This window comes from Bidens hawaiensis, unplaced genomic scaffold, assembly GCF_021521415.1.
Source record: "Bidens hawaiensis isolate Kalapana, Puna unplaced genomic scaffold, B.hawaiensis_p1.1 tig00017762_1, whole genome shotgun sequence".
In the NCBI taxonomy this organism is placed as follows: Eukaryota; Viridiplantae; Streptophyta; class Magnoliopsida; order Asterales; family Asteraceae; genus Bidens; species Bidens hawaiensis.
This window is the reverse complement of record NW_027492680.1, coordinates 84,167-102,935: the sequence shown is the minus strand read 5'-3', so window position 1 is coordinate 102,935 and position 18,769 is coordinate 84,167. Positions and strand designations below refer to the sequence as shown.

The 18,769-nt window shown below is 35.8% G+C and overlaps 1 protein-coding gene and 3 pseudogenes across 2 annotated transcripts; all 4 read right to left on the bottom strand.

Moving 5' to 3' along the window:
- Nucleotides 1-830: 830 nt before the first annotated feature.
- LOC143554597 (uncharacterized) lies at nt 831-2,744 on the bottom strand. Its single transcript, XM_077044312.1, has 5 exons — nt 2,572-2,744; nt 2,357-2,456; nt 1,128-1,223; nt 988-1,040; nt 831-894 (listed from the first exon to the last, which is right to left on the bottom strand). Exons 1-5 carry the CDS (start codon nt 2,742-2,744, stop codon nt 831-833), a joined length of 486 nt encoding a protein of 161 aa, XP_076900427.1.
- Nucleotides 2,745-4,962: 2,218 nt separating this feature from the next.
- On the bottom strand, nt 4,963-6,924 carry LOC143554596 (pectinesterase pseudogene; annotated as a pseudogene).
- A 2,184-nt stretch (nt 6,925-9,108) lies between these two features.
- Nucleotides 9,109-15,166, bottom strand: LOC143554594 (disease resistance protein Roq1-like; annotated as a pseudogene). Its single transcript, XR_013139047.1, has 5 exons — nt 15,122-15,166; nt 13,455-14,998; nt 12,583-12,864; nt 11,053-11,991; nt 9,109-9,735 (listed from the first exon to the last, which is right to left on the bottom strand). The product of XR_013139047.1 is annotated as a disease resistance protein Roq1-like (transcript).
- Nucleotides 15,167-16,243: 1,077 nt separating this feature from the next.
- Nucleotides 16,244-18,022, bottom strand: LOC143554583 (pectinesterase pseudogene; annotated as a pseudogene).
- Between the last annotated feature and the right edge of the window lie 747 nt (nt 18,023-18,769).

The following is an 18,769-nucleotide window of genomic DNA, read 5'->3' as shown; positions in this document are numbered from 1 at the left end:
CTTTACATAACTTGCAAACCTTTCCAAGCCGCGCCTCATCAAGTTTTCATTGAAAGGCTGTAATATCTAGTTGTAGTTAAAATTAAAGAAAACTTAGTTACTTGTTAACATATTTAAAAAAAAAAATCTATTTGCAACAAGTTCAAGTACACTTACAGATGCCACAGGGGACAAAAATTGAGGTACTTCATATGAAACAGTAAGCTGTAGAAAACAAGAATTATATCGTAAGTTCATAACCTTTGTATAAAGGTGTATCGGTTTTTATTAATCTCAACTATCATCTTTTGGTTGTTGTCGGTTCTAAATAACAAATTGGTTGCTGACGGTCCCATCTTTTAACCTATTTGTTCCCAACGGCACGCGACTAACAGAATTCTAGCGTTGTTACTTGCAGGTCGCCAGAAAAACGCTTTTGGCTGGAAAAGACACATTTTTTTCCAGTAAACTCAACCTAAATAGTAAATACCACCTCACCACCACCACCAAACGACTCACCACCACCAATTGATTCGACGATGGTTCTAGGGTTCTGGGGACCTCAATAGCTGAGACTTTTACTAGAAAAATGTTTCTAAAGATCCGATCTAAGGTTACAAAGATGTTTAGGATGAAAATGTTGAGTTTTCCGGCCAAACACATTTTCCCGACGTCTAAAGATGTTAGAATTTTGTTAGTCGCTGACTGTTGGAAACAAATACGTTAAAAGATTGGATCGTCAACAACCAATTGACTAGTTGTGCTCGGCAGCGACCAAAATATGACAATTATGATTAATAAAAACCAATACACATGGTATAAAACATAAATGTAACTGAAATGGTTTTTGGTCAATGAAGACTTACTTCAACCAAACATGTTGAAGAACCTTTACGAAAAAATCTTACAGCTCCTCTGTAACAAAAAAAAATTACAAGCATTTCAATATTTTTGATTTTGATACTCGAAAGAGTACTATTATTTTAGCGGATTAACGAATTAATTTACTGGTTGGGAAGACCTTCTAAGGGCCTCCAGTGGATTTTTTGATTTGGAATTGGCTGCAACATTCAACAATATGGCATCAAAGATAAAAATAAATAAAACGAAGGATATGCGGGCTTTAGGTACCCTTTTACTTAATTTACCTGCATATAATGAGCAAGCCAAGTGAATTCAAGATCGCGCCCAAGTACTTCGTACTTGAGAAACCACCATGTTAACTCGGGCTTGTCTTCTATTATCTGAAACCAATATATTTAGCATAAGTATCGTAACATATGTCTTTGATGCATGATGCAAGAAATGACAAGTGTATAAACAATTGTCTATGCGGCGACATCAGTATTATAGCTTTAGGAAAATTCAAAAAAAAAAAACATTTTTAGTGATGTCTGAAAACTTAAATTTTACTCACTGCATAAGTATGCCTACATATAGGAGTATGCTAAGTTATGAAGTATGTTAATATTTGTATTATGCCAACATAGGTATTGCATCCAACTAGGGGAAAATCTTTAAGTGACGAAATCGGGCAATAGATTTCGGACTCACAACTGAACAAACCGCCTATATATGGTGTTTGCCACTTGATTCGGCTCGTCAAAACCTTTTTGTCGCTGCATGTAGGCCTGTAATTCCCCTCGTAGTCATAACTTATATGAGACTTGTATGGGCCCGATACCTCCATCGATAGGATCTTATATTCAGGGCCGGCCCTAGGCAAGGGCGAGCCGTACTCCCAGGCTGGCCATGTTTTTCCAAGGTCACTAAATTTTTATATATTTTTTAAATTACAAAACCGAAAAACTTATCGAGCCCTCTAAATAAAAAAATAAAACCTCAAAAACTAATACTATGATTTTGCTATGATTAGTGTTATAACGCTAATCGTCATTTTACAAAAAAAGTTACTTTATATAATTCATTAGGGCTCAAGGAACCTTTTTTATCGATCTTATAGGACACTTGAATCCCCAGGGCTTTAGTGCTGCAAAAATCATGACTATGCGTCGATTAATCACTAGTCCTACTTCACTGATTAATTTTGGGCTATTCGGCCAATGGTCAAATCCGGCCAAAATCATGATTAATCGGACTTAATCGGCTTTTCTGGCCAAAATCATCTGTTTCCAGCGGGATTCCAGCCAATTCCGGCCAAAATGTGTTTGCATATGTATAAAACTGAAAATTGCATATAAAAATGTGTGTGTGCATTTTTACCCCACTTGTTTGCATTTTTACCCCATATAAAACTGAAAATTATACACGAAAGTCCAATCCTATTAATCTCTAGCCCTTACCCCACCTCCCGATCGACTAGTGATTTTTACAACACTGCAACCGAAAGCATTTATGGGCTAGAGAGAAAACGCACCTTAACAGACGAAACGAGCGGCATCCATTGAGGAGTGGCTTCTCTATCAAGGTAACAATTATACGCTACAGAAACTGGCACATTCATTTCCCTTTTAACCCTACATAAATAAATCAAACACTTAAATTAAAATAAATAAGAAACTATATATACACGCATACATTTTTATACTAAATCAAATTCTAGTTGATTAAATAAATAAAGTAATTAAGTACGTGCAGTCCTGCCATTCCATGCGGACGGTACATCGTCGAGGTTTAAATGCCATTGTACAGCGTCGATTCATTGACTGAATTGACGCAGATGAATGTGATGGTAGTGAGAGGATACCGGCGGATGACATTTGAACGGAAATGTAGCGATCAATGGAAGAAACTGTTTGGGACATGTCACGTTTATGTGGAGGGTTTTTAATAGTGAGTAGTGCACATGCATGCAGTAGTAATACTACACTGTCCCAGCCGACATATGCATGTAGAAGCATTAATAAATATCGGCGGCTAAAGCAACTTATACCGAATCCTGTAGAACTCGAGTACAAGTTCGTTTTTTCATTTATTTTTAACGGTGTTTGAAACCAAACTCAATCGTACTAGGGGTGCAAATGAGCTCAGCTTGTTTTATTTACACAGGACTTGACCTCGGCTCGTTTGCGATCTCTATTTCTAAATCTCAAGTTCGGCTCGGGCTCGACTCGTTTACTGTTTCTTGATTTATTTTTATATATTTATAATTATTTTTTATATATAAAATTTTCAGTTATAACTTTATATATAAAATAATATGTATAATTTAGTTAGGTTTTCATAATATTAAATAGATTAATTAAAAATTAATAAATACATATATTTTAGAAATATGCTAATGACAGGCTCGTGAGCTAGGTTGAGCTCGAGAAGTGAAGTTTGGGCTTGGGCTCGGTTATTTAATGAACTTACTTTTAGGCTCGAGCTCGGGCTCGTTTAAGCTCGGCTCGATCGAGTTTGTTCACGAGCCGGTCTCGAGTCAGCTCAGCTCGTTTGCATCCCTACTCAATACCCAAGTGAGTATTTATTTTTTTGGAACATGAACTTTCATTAAAAAAAACTAGCAATAAGCTAGATCCCTCTCTTTGCTTTTTTCGTCCCCATGCCGCCGGTGTGGTGACATGAGGACGAAAAAAGGGGGATCCTATCAACTTGTTCCGACCTGAGATAATAAGCTCATGAGCTTGGTCTTACTTCACTGTCGAGAAACCAAATTAGTAATAATGAAACAATCAAAGAAATTTACAATGAGAAATTACAACAATCTTTCCAAGACAAGCTATGTATCTTAGATCTACCGTGAGTATCTCTAAGATTTACTACCCAGGTGAGTATTTCTTTTCTGAGACGAGATATCAACCATTCATATTGATTTCCTCCGCCGTAAGAAAACACACTTGAGTCAAACTAAACTCGAATGAATTTTTGAGGCTAAACAAATTTAATATTTATTCAACATATTAGACTTGTATTTATATGATCGTTATTATCAGTCTCTTTTAACATAAGTGTTATTGTTATATACAAATTTATGGAGATTTATGAATTGTAGAATGATATTTTAAGACAAGTTTAATATGTATAAGTTAGACACTAATAATTTTATAAATTTGAAATCAAATATTTCAAATACGTTCCTATGTACATTGAAATTAATATATTAATTTGTATTATCATAAATTCAAAATAGTGAAATAAGAGAAGCGGAAAATAAATTTTTGTTTTGGGCTAACGGAACCATGACACGAGACTCAACCGGTTACTTATTCATTAAATATAGATTTTCATGTCCATTTTCTTTATATATTTTTCATAATATATTATGTTATATTATATATATCTATAATCAAATTATATTTGCAACATGATATATAAATTTAAAATTTGGTTGTAATTATATATAAAATTATCTTTTATGTACTTGTATGCATTATATAGATATGTTTTAGATATGTTATAAAAGCTATAGATTCGTCTAGGCTCGCAAGTTTAATAAAAATTGATGTATGAAAAATGCTTATTGAACAAGTTTTTTAAAGTTTGAGCTTGTATAAACCCAACTTGATTACAAACATAAAAAGGTGTGTTGGCAATACCTTATATTGTATATCTAAGTCTCCGCCGTGTAGCTCAGTTGGTTAAGGAGACGTAAGACTTGAAACAATATATTGTATAACAGATAATTTTATTTTTAAAAGGTTAACTAACACACGTGATTATTCTGTTTCTAATCTACATCATTATTCCTAATGAAAATTAAACACTAAACTTTGATATCACTAGGCTAGAAGGCAGAAACCCTTTGGTACCTAAGTAATAAATAAAGTAGTATTTACATGTTGATGTTTTATTAAAACACATGTTCTATAAATAAATTTAAAAACCTCATAAAATAAAATTGAGGAACAAAAGAATGTTGGAACAAAATTAGTAAATATTAAAAGAACTAACAATAAGCAGATTTAAATATAGCTATAAAACTACAAATTGATGAACAAATATATGAAGCATAGGGCAAACCATAACACTTGCAAAATTGATTTTTAGTAAAACAACAAATTACATAACTACAATAAACATGTTATTACATTTGTTTTTTTTTTAATAAAACTGAAGGACCCACCAAATCCATCATCGAAGGATTTTATTCTTGGCATACCCAAGCAATATTTGTCAATGCCACGTCAACATTCCAACTCATCCTTGTGGGACCCATTATGCTCTCTCATTTCAAATACTAAAAATAGTAACTTTTCAACTTATAACTTATAACCCAAGATTCGCAGGCACACCATATTGAGGCAACCAACTTCCACCAGCCAAGAATGTACCAAGAGTATAATCTTGTGCTTGACTCACATCCGCGATCGGCTTATACCCTGGCCATGTCACCCGACCCGCCTGGTTCGCACCGGGCCCACTGTTTCCAAACTCTCTAAAGTTACATGTCAAGTGGTTATTTGCACCATCAGGTGACGCCCATACAGTCCAGCCTTCGGGTTTGATAAAACCATCAATGTTACACTTCAATATGACTGAAGTGGCCGCGGGTTTCCATGGTCGTCCTAGATACGATGGAAAGTCACCCTGCACTGGAACAAATTCTGGTGCAGCCATAATATGACAATTGTGAAGCACCACCCCTCCCACTTCTTCCATTTTCATCCTTCCATCGGCGGTACACATATTGCCTTGGTTTATATCCGGCTTTCGGACAACAATATCCGAATCCTGGATATAAGCCCTACCCGTCCCGAATATGAAGTCAATGGTTCCATAGATTGTACAACTCTTGTAGAACTGGTCATGTGCGTGGTAGTATAACGTGTCTTGGTAACCCTCGAATCCGCAATCCAGCATAACTGTGTGCGGGGACTGGGACCTGAACGCGACCGCCTGGTGTCCTGCGGGGCCAATAGAGTTTTGGAATGTGATTCCCTTAGCCATGAACCGTTCTCCCAAAGCAATCACCGTCGCGGTTTGTGAAGTTCCAATGTTCGCAAGCGCGTAGTTTAAATTACCAGTGATTATCGTTTTCCCTTGCCCGTCGCCGTACATATACACATTATCCTGGCCTTTGTCTACGGTGATTTGTCCTTCGTTGTATGTACCCGCTTTGATATAGATTATATATCTTCCCGAAGGCCCTGGCGCGTAAGCAGCTACGGCTTGTTTGATGCTTTGAAACTTCCCACTACCATCCTGAGCCACGACCGCGTCAGGTGTAGGGTTTGCAGGAACTGGTGGTGGCATGTGAGATTTAAACAAAGCTTCAGAGTCACCGGCCGTGGCCTGTAGAAGCTTACGGTCCCCGGCCGGGACCCACGACGGGAAACCTTGACGCTCAATCTGGTCAACCTCAGCCAGAAGCTTACGGTTTCCCGTGTTAGGCTGTTTAAAAGCATCCATTACACCAATATCCTTAAGGATATTATGCACATTGTAAATAATCTTTTGCGCATTAAATGTTAACTCATTGGACGCTTGCAACGCTTGTTGCATATCATCTTTCAACTTCTGGTCTTGGATCTCATCCACACAAGTAGTCTGGTACGACCGGACCGCGGTTAACCAGACTAGAATCGGGTCCATTTGTTGCACCAACGACGTCGCTTTCGTCTCAGACACGACTTTAAGAACTTGCTTAAGCTCGTCAATCGCGTACCCAATCATTTTCTCACACGTATCAAGCTCGGCTTTGGATTGTTTATTACCACTACCCAAATCTTTCGAGTTTTTGATGGCTGCATCAAGGGCTCTATTGAGTTCATTCGCGGTCTCACGAATGGCCGCAACAATGTAATCCTGAGGTGTAGCGGACGAGTTCTTCGCTACTTCATCGACAGCGTCCAAACAAGCGTCTTTGTACTCGGTTGGCTTGCATATTAAGTCGGCTGTTTTCGAACTAGTGCTCGTGCTAGGGCTCGTGCTACCGAGCTTAATAGGAGACCGCCCGTTGTTATTCGCGAGTAACATAACCACGGCGATCACGCAACCGATCACCAAGATTGCGGATGCAACAGACACAATGACTTTACCCATGGTGTTATAGATATATATATATATATATATTTGTGTTGTTTGTTTGATGAATATGTTTGGAGTGTGCTTGTATGTATTTATAGTTTATGTATGGGAAAACAATTAATGATGATCCTATACTTATGGAGAAGTTGAAGTGGTCTAATGGTGTCCGAAAATATACTAAGGTTGACATTTAATGTACTATAATTATATTGACTTAAACACATATTAATATATCTTGTATTATTACATAAAAAAGATGATTATATGTAGGGATGACCATAGGTTATATTGAGTTGGGACAGGTTTAGTAGTCTCAACTTCATACTTGATTACAGGGCCAGTTTAATGAATGTGAAGGCCTAAATCGAAAAACGATTTTGGGACCTTTTCATGACAACTGTTAATATAATAAATTTTGCTTATTATAAGTTTTGAACTAATAACTTATACTTTAGTAACAACCAAGCTTACCACCACACAAATACATTACTTTGGGTTTACTTAACTCATTATAATATATCTATATATAATGTTTTTTTAGACTTGAGGGGACTTAATTAAGCGTGGGCCTAAAGCCCTAACTTGTTTTCGTTGTCCTACGAGCCACTCATGCTTGATTATAAAAGTTTGTTACATTATTTGGTATGAAACTTGCCAGGTATCTATCATGTAATTTATTACCTATTGGATATCGGATATCGGATATGCCGGCAGGTTTCGAGTATATAGTCAAGTTAATATTAATGTTGTACGTATATAAAATATATGATGTATATCATATACCGTATACAAAAATCCGTCAACAACTTTTTACACGTTAAAATCCTTGTGCATGTTATTTTTAAACAGAATTGTGATATTTTTTAAAAGGTAATTAAATAGATGGTTCTTGTGGTTTGACTATATTACAACTTTAGTCCTCCAAGTTCAAAACGTTATAATTTTAGACCACCTTTTTAATTACATGAACATAACACCATTAGTCTCTAAAATAGATGAGATTAACTTTAGTTCCCCAAGTTCAAAATGTTACTTTTTTTTAGTTAAATGAGAAAGTATACTGGTTTTTTATGGAGTTATGGACGCTGATATGATACTAGTAGGTAGCTAAACAAGTAGTGATTCTCTTATGTGTGTTGATTATCAATCTTCAAGAAGTATTCTTCACTTTTCGTTACGCTTACTCAAGTGATTGGCCTATGATTATTGGTCTCAATCACAGTTCTATCTTGTTTGTGATATCAAAAATTGTATATCTTATCACACAGTATTAGGATTCTTCACAATCACATATTCGAACTCGTCAATCAATTCCTTCTTCTATTTCTTCCTGCTTAGATTTTGCATCCAACAAAAATGTGACCAACTTAGAACGACGGGCAGCCGAATAATCCTTGGTTTCACTACCATTTCATTGTTGAAGATATTAAGATTTGGTCCAACTAGCGAAGGAAATCAGGAGATATCTAGAGATTTGGTCTGAACTAACAACGAAAATAGCGAAGGAATCAAGCAGAACAACATATGTTACAGCTTGAAACATGAATGCTAGTTTCTCTCTTATGTGTAGATGAGTCGATGTTAGTTTCTTTCTTATTTCAAATGACTTTATAACTTTATTATGTGTTTTTTTTCGACGACAATGTACGATAATTATTAATATAACTATATTGTCTTTATTAATATGAATTGACCCAAAAAAAAAACACTTAAATCTTTTTCCATATGGGTCGTGAATAAGTAGTATAAAATCACCATGTTTGAATCTAATATGACGTGTATGTAAAGTATAGGGTCTAGTTAAACAAAAAAGATGTTAACCTAACATGATGGTATATACAAAAAAATTTAACTGAAACTGGGTACGGTAAACAATAAAACTACGTAGTTTTGATTAACAGTTTCTAAAAAACTGAATTTATTCTTTTCTTATTTCGGTTTCCTCTCCACTTTATTAGCAAAATTAGATTGAATATCAATAATCCTTAATTCATCATCATCGATTATCAATATTTCGGTTCAAGCAAATTATCTTTTCAATCTTAAATCACAATTTCTCATATTAAAAAAGCTTCTAAGCCCATTTCATCTATAGACGTCCTACTATTATGATGAGTGATGACTCTTTTATGTGTGAACCGCCATTGGTCTCTACTTGTTCAACCTATATCTTACTGTTTTGATCTACGAAAATTATTGTTAATCAAAACTACCTAGGAAACTAGCTTTTGTCACACGAAAGATTGGGTACCTAATAACCCCATCATAGTATGTTGATAAATCACTAAAACAAAACCTAAATTCGAAACCATCTGTTGAGTCCTTGTAATCTTCGACTTTAGGCGTATACTTATAAATTTCAGATTCTTCGCCTATTGCCGATGTTTCTGGTAGACCACTTCCACTTCCACTTCCATTTTTATTGTCAACCAGACTAACTCCAAACCCGCTAATTGTATCATTAGTGAAATGAACAGACGACACGTTAAACAAAACCTCTTTGTATGCTGAGTCCCACCATGTCATGTGTGTCATTGAAGCAAATGGAACATACCAAACTAATGTCCTTTTGTCATGTAAACTCTCCTCCCAGATCACATCATCTTCATTATCCATACCAGCCCGCGCCTGCTCCATACTTACCGTTGGGGGATCACTTCCAAGCGTGTGAACGGTGCACATTAAGAATCCCGAAAAATCATTGGACCAGTTATCTGGAAGTATCAATCTACATCTCCTCCCTCTAGAAAGTGGAGGTCTAAACCCCTTTGCAATCTCAATGCCTTCAAGTCTTAGAATCATTAAGGCTTTTCTTATAACAATTCCCTATAATAAATACAAATTCATTACTCTTATAACAACAGCTATCTATCGAGTATTGGTATGCCTCCGTATTACACCAAAATATAGTATAGGGTGGCAAAACAAATTCAAATGAGTTGTTTTGGATCAACATAGATAACCTATATATTGAAATGAATTAGGACGAATCAAAAAAATTTCAAGGAGGACAAGATGCGTTGGAAAATGCTAGTACTTTTGGTTATGGATTAGATTGAGTTTGTTTGTGGGTGGTTAACATGGACTATAACAAGCTTCATCCTATTTTATTTCAAAACAAACCCAGGAAACAAAACAGAAACCGAAAAATCGAAACCGATGACCAAAAAAAATCGAATCGGAAAAAACCAAACCTAAACCGAGACAAAACCACCGAGGACGACGTTGGAAACATTTGAGTTGTTTTACTTTTTTCAATTTTGATATACATTTTGAGTTATTATTTTTTATTAATATTTTTTTTTCTTTAGAATTAGGTTATTGTTTAAAAAACCCTTTGTATTTTAATATTTACTTTAACCCATCTTGACCCATATCCATCCTAACATTTTCTTTAGGAAAACATCTTGACCCAAACAAATTTTGATTCATTACCCAATCTAACACAACCCAGTCATTTTTCCGGGAAAATTCTCAAAATAAGCGTTTATGAAAACGTTTTTCAGGTTTTAGGTGTCATATGCAAGACATTCCCAAAATAGGTATTATAATCTAGTCATGACGAGTAGTTTGTATAACCAATTAAAACTTGACACATGTCTTTAAACTAACCGTAATGAGCATATTTACTAACCATTTACTCGTCATGACTAAATAAGTTTTATGCCTCGTAATCAACGACCACGAGTAATGCATAAGTTCTTTAGTCGCGATGAGTAGATTGTAATGTTAAAGTAGTCGCGTCGAGTTAACTACTAATAAACTACTCGTGTGGGGAATGTAAACCAGGTAAACTAGTTGTCGCGACTAAATGACTTATGAATTGCTCGTGGGCATTGATTACGATGCATGAAACTTATTTAGTCGTGACGAACAAATGATTAGTGAACCTGCTCGTTACGGTTAGTTTAAGGGCACGTGACAAGTTTTAACCGGTTCTACAAACTAATTGTGTGTAATCATAAACTACTCGTCGCGACTAGTTCATAATACCTATTGTGGAAATTTGTTGCAAATGACACTTAAAACCTGAAAAACGTTTTCACAAACGCTTATATTGGGAATTTTCACCATTTTGCCACCTCTAGTATATATTTAAAACTTCATCAATAAACATTAAAGAATAAATAGGACCATACATACCTCAAGCATACATTGTAGTAACCTGCTGCCACAAGCTACAACTCTCCCTTTTACAATTGAGACTTCACGTAACCATTTACAATTTATGTAAAAATCTTTGAAAGTTGTGAGCGAATAGCAATTATCTGCTACGAAAATAACCACACTTGATGGGAGCTTGGGCAATTCAACAAGCGATTCACATTCACTTAGGTTGAAGAGTTTGAGTCGAGTCAGTTGACAGAGGCTGAAATCTAATCGTGTAAAATCGTTGCCACTTAGATTTAACTCTTGTATGTTGAATAACTCCCTAATAGCATACAAGACTTCTCCATCTTCTAAATGGAGGTAACCCAAATCTAACTTTCGTAGGTTATGTGTCAAGTGTGGGATCACCAACCGCAACAAATGAGAAACATCATTTATGTACCATTCTTTTACATAAATATCTTCTAAACAAGGGATGCAACAAAGGTCTAGCTCCCTCTCACGACACGATCCATTAAACTTGAACTCTTCTGAGTGTTTCAATCCATAAAACTTGACTTCTTTCTTCTTTGAATAAGAACATAAACCTAATTTTATAGAAAAAAGGTTGGGACATTGGTCTCCAATTGACGAAAGAAGAACATCTATCCCCATATGACTCAAATACAACTTAACCAAGCTTTTCAATTTTGATTCTATCTTTGGGAACTCCACAATTTCACGGCAGTCAGTAATTTCAAGGCACTCGAGTTTTTCCATACGGACAATCGTTGGAAACATTCTAAGCTTGTCACAATGTGTTACACTTACACACCTAATATTTGCAAGTTTCCCAAGTGATGGGTGGACTTCTTGTAAGACTACACAATTATTGAGTGTTAACTTTTGAAGGCATGGGAGTCCATCAAAATTTGGTGTGCTAAGTAGATTCTTCATGTCTTTGAGTATAAGTACTTTCAAGTTTGGTAGATACTAAACATTATATAAAAGCATACACTAGTTAATATAAGAGTTAATGGTAATGAGTATTATAATAGATAAATGGCATAATTCAAATTATCAATACCACCGCTAACACTGTATTCTTGAGTTTTTTATTTAAAGGTTTGGAAAAGAAAAGATAAGATTTTTTTTATCATTCTTGAGTTTTTTTATTAAAAGAAAATAAATAGAATGTAAAGAAAACTTAGGTCTTTTTTCCTTTAAGACTTTCCAGCCAAATATGAAATGAACTTACCATATCTCAATTCTCTTTTCTATGTTACTATGAGGATATAATTGTAAAGTTACAATTTTTTCCCTATATTTTCCTTCCGATCTAACTCAAGAATGTAATTAACACATTCTTTTTCTTTTCTTTTATTTTAACTCCAGAATTCATTTTAAGTATATAATTTTTTTCCTTTCTTCCCCTATCCAATCTTATCATTTCTTTTCCTTGTATTTTAAACCCGAGAATGCAGTATAAGGGATTTTATTAATACAGCTACGCGAACTTTTAAGGTGTAAATTAGTCACTCATGATTCATTTTAAGGTGTTAATCAAATGATTAATTAGATTACCTTATAATCTCTCCAAAGTTGTTTTTGCAAGCTGGTAGACACTTTAAGAGTAGCAAGCTTCATTGGTTGGAAACTGTCTGGAAATGGACTTTTGGGATAACCAAACCATCTAATATATTGCAACTCATTTGAAAGAAAATTAGGCCCTTCGGCATTCTCATATTCAACATGTTCAAGAGTCAAACTAAGCCACCTTAGTTTCTTCATGTTTGATACGATCTTACTCAAAGGTGATAACTGACCATACCGCTTAAACCTTATTGCTTCAATTTTGTTATTTTCCTACAATATAGGAGAATTACAAAGAATATATTTGAGTTAAAAGTACAAGTATTTTGGGTAAACCGTAGTTTTTGTCTTTGTGATTTGTCCAAATATGCAGTTTTGGTTCAATAGTTTTAAATTTGCGATTTCCTTCCTTGTGGTTTCATTTTATTTGCAATTAAACCCGAATTTATTAATCCCGTTAAGTCTGGTCGTTAAACTCATCAGTGTGCCCCTCACGTGAGGGGCAGTTATGTCCTTTTTCTTCTCAAATAAACCTCAGCCCTAATTCGCAAGCCCCCTCACGTGAGGGATCGAGGTGTATTTGGGAAAAAAAAGGACAAATTTCTTCTCACGTGAAGAGCACACTGATGGGTTTAACGACCAGACTTAACGACATTAGTGAATTCGGGTTTAATTGAAAGTGAAATGAAACCACAGGGACGAAAATCACAAATTTAAATCTATTTGACTAAAACCGCATATTTGGACAAACCACAGGGACCAAAACCACGGTTTACTCAAGTATTTTTTTTTAGGAATGAACATGTGCATCATTCATTAAACATAGAATGAGTTTTTCAAAAATTAGATAGCTTAATATATACCATTGATGCATCCCCAAGACACATGTTTATGATCTCTTCATGTATCCAAACTCGACTGTGTTTATCAGGATTGTTAGGATGTTCTCCTCTGACGATGTAATGCGCCATTTCTTGAACCATATCATGCATATCAAACTTGTCATCCACAATATTTATGAGAGCTTTTTGTGTTAACACCTTTATACCTATATCAGGGTGATAACCACAATCTTCAAATAGCTCCATTGCATCATCACCAAAAATACTAGAAGGGCACTTTGTGCTTCTTCCTCTAAAGAAACATGCAATATCCAAGAATAACTCTTTCTCTAGAGTTCGAAGACCATCATAGCTAATTTTGAGCCTTTCCACAATTTCCGTTTCTGGAATATCGTTTAGTCTAGCCAAAGAACACACCCATTCCTTCTCGTCTTTGTCATATAAAAAAGAACCTAAAACTTTGATCGCTAATGGGAGCCCGTCACAATAAGAAACCACATGCAATGAAAGTTTCTCATAATCTCTTATGAGGTTATTTTTGTTATATGCATGTTTATTAAAAAGCATAATAGCCTCTTCATGTGATAATAACGTGACGGGACACACATGGTCTACCTTGTGGGTTCTTAGCAAATGTTCATCTCTGGTTGTAATTATTATCCGAGTCCCACTACCAAACCAGTTATGTGATCCAACTAAAGCATCTAACTGCTTACAATCATCAACATCATCAAGAAGAATCAAGACATTGCTATGGTTCAACCTACTTTTTATCATGTGCTTTCCTTCTTCAACGCTCTGCAGGCTCATCTTCGTTTTCAAAAGTCTTGATAGCAAGTTTTCTTGCAGAGTTTTTAAACCATGTTTGCTTGATTCCTCTCGAATATTATCAATAATGCAATGACCTTGAAAATTTCTAGAAATTTTCATATAAAGCGTGGATGCAAGAGTAGTCTTACCACCGCCCCCGACCCCTCATACCCCAATCATGCGCACACCATGTGATCCAATATCTAGTTGTGCTTCTAGTTCTTGTAAGCGAGCACTCATCCCAACAAGGTCTTCATCAACATAAAAATTCATGGAAAACAACTTATCAAAAATTGTATCGACAATTTCTTTGATAACTTTCGCTTCATGCCTGCATATCGAATGTATGATTCAACTTTGTCACTCTTTCCCTCCCGTCTCTTGTTTGGAAAAACCTCTTCCAAAGTCCCCCTTTGCTTTCTAACTTCCACGTCATAGAATATGGGCATAACTATTAGCCCTTTGTTATCCTTGCATTTCATAATATATGAAAGTTCTTCCAAACACCACGAAGAGTCTGCATAATTCTTGGAGAGTATAACGATAGCAATCTGTGAGCCTTAAAGAGAGATGGATTCACCTCTTGGAAGTGTCTCATCGTCCTTGTAAGTAGGGATTTTCCTATCTACAAGTACCGAGTAGAGATGATCTACAAACGTCTTTCGGGTATCTTCTCCTCTAAAACTAAGAAATACATTCCAATTCCAATTCCAATTACAGCTAAAACAAAGTTTGATGTGGTTTTGTTTGTTTTCCTGATTGGAATTATATGAATATAAAGAGAGGTGTGATTATTCTTTATATAAAGTAATTATAATTATTTAAGATGGAAATTTCCTAGGTGACTTTATTAAAAAAGCAAAAGAGCCATATCTTACACTAATCTTAAACAATGTCTTGGTCGGCAATGGTGGCATGTACATGATAGATTACCCCATTGTAATGGAAATTTCTTATTAATAAAAATAATGAACCAAATTTTTTTAAAACTAAACAAGGACGAAAAAAAAAACTAAAACAATCTTTAAAACCGACCAACTAACAGAATTAACTGAATTGAAATAACCAAAAACCGATTGTTTAATAAAATTGATTAACCAATGACTTCGGTTATGGTTCCGGATTTAGCTTACGTACATAAGTGTTATTAATATCTATCTATCTATACTCTCTAATAAAAGCCTACAAGTTTTGCCACTTGTCACTCTTACATTAAACCTTATCCTTTTAACAAATTTATAATAGTAAATATAGTTACCATTATTAAAATTTATGCTTCAAAATTTGTTAATTTAACATTTACTTCCTACTTTTTTTCAAACATTTGATATTTATAATTATCTTTTACTTTAATTTTTTTTAAATAATATTGTATAATGACTGTATTAATAGTGTTTAATGGGTGTATTGTTTTTTGTATACTGATTATTTATTAAATATTGTATTTTCAAGAACTACTCATGTCGATATATTTATTAAATATTATAAACTTGTTTAGCCTTACCATCCTGATTAATACTTGGCCTTATCAAAATTGATGTATGAAACATTTTTATTAAACAAGCTAGCTCTATTTATATTCGAGATTCTAATTATATAATATTCATATTATATATATATATATATATATACTCTATTAATTAATACATGCACATGCTCTTAAGTCTTAAAAGAGACAAAAAAATAAGTTCATACTATATATAAACAAACAATTGATGAAGTAAACAATGAAACTTAACTTGCAAAATTGATTTTTTATTAAAACAACAAATTACAGAACTATAATAAACATTTTATTACATATGTTTTTTTAATAAAAATTAAAAGGACCCGCCAAATACATCCTCACGTGTTCTTGAAGAAGGATTTTATTCTTGGCATACCCGAGCTGCTAGCAATGCTTGTCAACGCCACGTCACTATGCCAACTCATCCTTGTGGGACCCATTATGCTCTCTCAACTCAAATACTAAATATAGTAGCCTTGCAACTTATAAGTTATTATAACCCAAGAGTTGCTGGTACACCATATTTAGGCAACCAACTTCCACCATCCAAAAACTGGCCTAGTGTATATTGTTGTGCTTCATTCACGTCTGTGTTTGGCTTGTACCCGGGCCATGTAACTCGACCGGCTTGGTTCGCGCCCGGTCCAGTGTTTCCAAACTCTCTAAAGTTACATGTCATGTGGTTGTTAATCCCATCTGGTGCTTGCCAAGTCATCCAGCCTTCTGGTCTTATCAAGTCATCAATGTTACATTTCAAAATCATTGATGTAGCAGCCGCCTTCCACGGTCGTCCTAGATACGACGGAAAGTTCCCTTGGACAGGCGCCAATTCGGGCGACGCCATAATATGGCAGTTGTGTAGCACCACACCTCCAATTTCTTCCATTTTCTCCCTTCCATCAGCTGTACACATGTTCCGTTGGCTTACATCCGGCTTTCGGACAACAATATTCGAGTCCTGGATGAAAGCGCGCCCCGCCCCGAATATGAAGTCAACGGTTCCTGCAATGGTGCAACTCTTGTAGAACTGGTCATGTGTGTGGTAGTATAACGTGTCTTGGTATCCCATAAACGCGCAGTCCATCATAATTGTGTGTGGGGACTGGGACCTGAAGGCGACCGCCTGGTGTCCTGCAGGGCCGATCGAGTTTTCAAAAGTAATTCCCTTAGCCATGAAACGCTCTCCAAGTGCAATCACGGTTGCAGTTTGTGACGTTCCAATTTTGGCGATCCCGTTGTTTAGATTACCAGTGATTAAGGTTTTCCCTTGGCCGTCGCCGTACATGTAGACATTGTCCTGGCCTCTGTCTATGGTGATTTGGCCTTCTTTGTATGTACCGGCTTTGATATAGATTATGTACCTTCCTGATGGGCCGGGCCTGTAAGCGGCTATGGCTTGTTTAATGCTGTTGAACTGGCCGCTACCATCTTGGGCTACGACCGCGTCAGGTGTAGGGTTTGCAGGAACTGGTGGTGGTACTGGAGATTTGAACATTGCTTCAGTATCACCACTGGTAGCTTGTAGAAGCTTCCGGTCGGTGCTTGGGACCCACGATGGGAAACCGTGGCGGTCTAGCTCCTCGATCTCAGCTAGAAGCTTACGGTTTCCGGTCGGTGGGAGTTTAAATGAGTCTAGGTTGACTCCAACATCCTTAAGGATATTATGCACATTGAAGATAATCTTTTGTGCATTATAAGTTAACTCTTTAGATGTTTGCAATGCTTGTTGCATGTCTTCTTTTAACTTCTTGTCTTGGATCTCATCCACACATGTAGTTTGGTACGCTCGGATCGCGGTCAACCAGTCTAGAATCGGGTTGGTTTGTTGGGCTATCGTGGCCGCTTTGGTCTCGGACACGACTTTAAGAACTTGTTGCAGTTCATCCGTCGCATAACCAATCATTTTCTGACACGATTCAAGCTCAGCTTTGCTTTGCTTATTGCCGCTGCCCAGATCTTTCTGGGCAGCGGTGGCCTTTTCAAGGCCCTTATTCAGCTCAGCTGCTGTCTGACGAATGATCGCGATAATATAATCCTGAGGGGTGGCGGATGTATTTTTCGCCACCTCATCGACAGCGTTCAAGCAAGACTCTTTGTACTCGGTGGGCTTGCATACCACGTCGCCTATTTTTGAGCTAGTGCTACCAGCCGCAGTATGCGACCTTCCATTGTTTGCGAGTAGGAGAATGACTCCTACCACGCAACCGAGGACAATGATTACCGAAGCGACGGACACGACTACCTTGTTAGCCATGTTGAATTGATAGTTGAAGTGTGAGATGAATATGTTTGGAGTGTGAAGGTATGTATTTATAGTTTGTGTTTAGAGTATTAATTAATGATGATCCTGTAAACTTGCATTACTTAATGGTTTGCTTTTAACCTATTATGACGATTGAAGATGATCCTTAATTGAAGGAAGAATTCGAAATGTTTTGTATTATTAACATGTAATTACATGTTGTAATTAAGTTTGGATTTTAATTTTTGAAATATGTTGATACCTTTATATAGTAGTAAAACTTATAGAGCATTTATTATGTCAATATTCACAAGATACATGATTTAAAACTTATTAATACACACTGTGTCTCCAATTATATTTGATTTGTCTATACTAGTTGGATTTAGTATTAATCACAATGTAAACATTTTAGAGACAAATTTAGTTATTGTAATCTAAAAGCTCAAAGCAAACTGTTGAAAGTAGAGATCTTCACGAGCCAAGTTTAAGTCAAGCTAGAAGCAACTCGACTCGTGCTTGAGCTCAGCTCCTTGCAAGCGGCTTGGTTGGACACGACTTGTTTACAACTCGTTCATGGCTCTAGCTTGTGAGTCGACTCATTTTCAACTATTTACTTTTTGGCCTGTCAACATTAGTAACAAATAATTTGTTTTTTCAACTTACATATTTACTTTTTGACACTCAACTTTGGTAATTAAACTTTTACCATAACAAACTTAACCAACACCGAACGACTTCCCGATACTTACTTGCACAAAGCACGGTAGCTTTCGA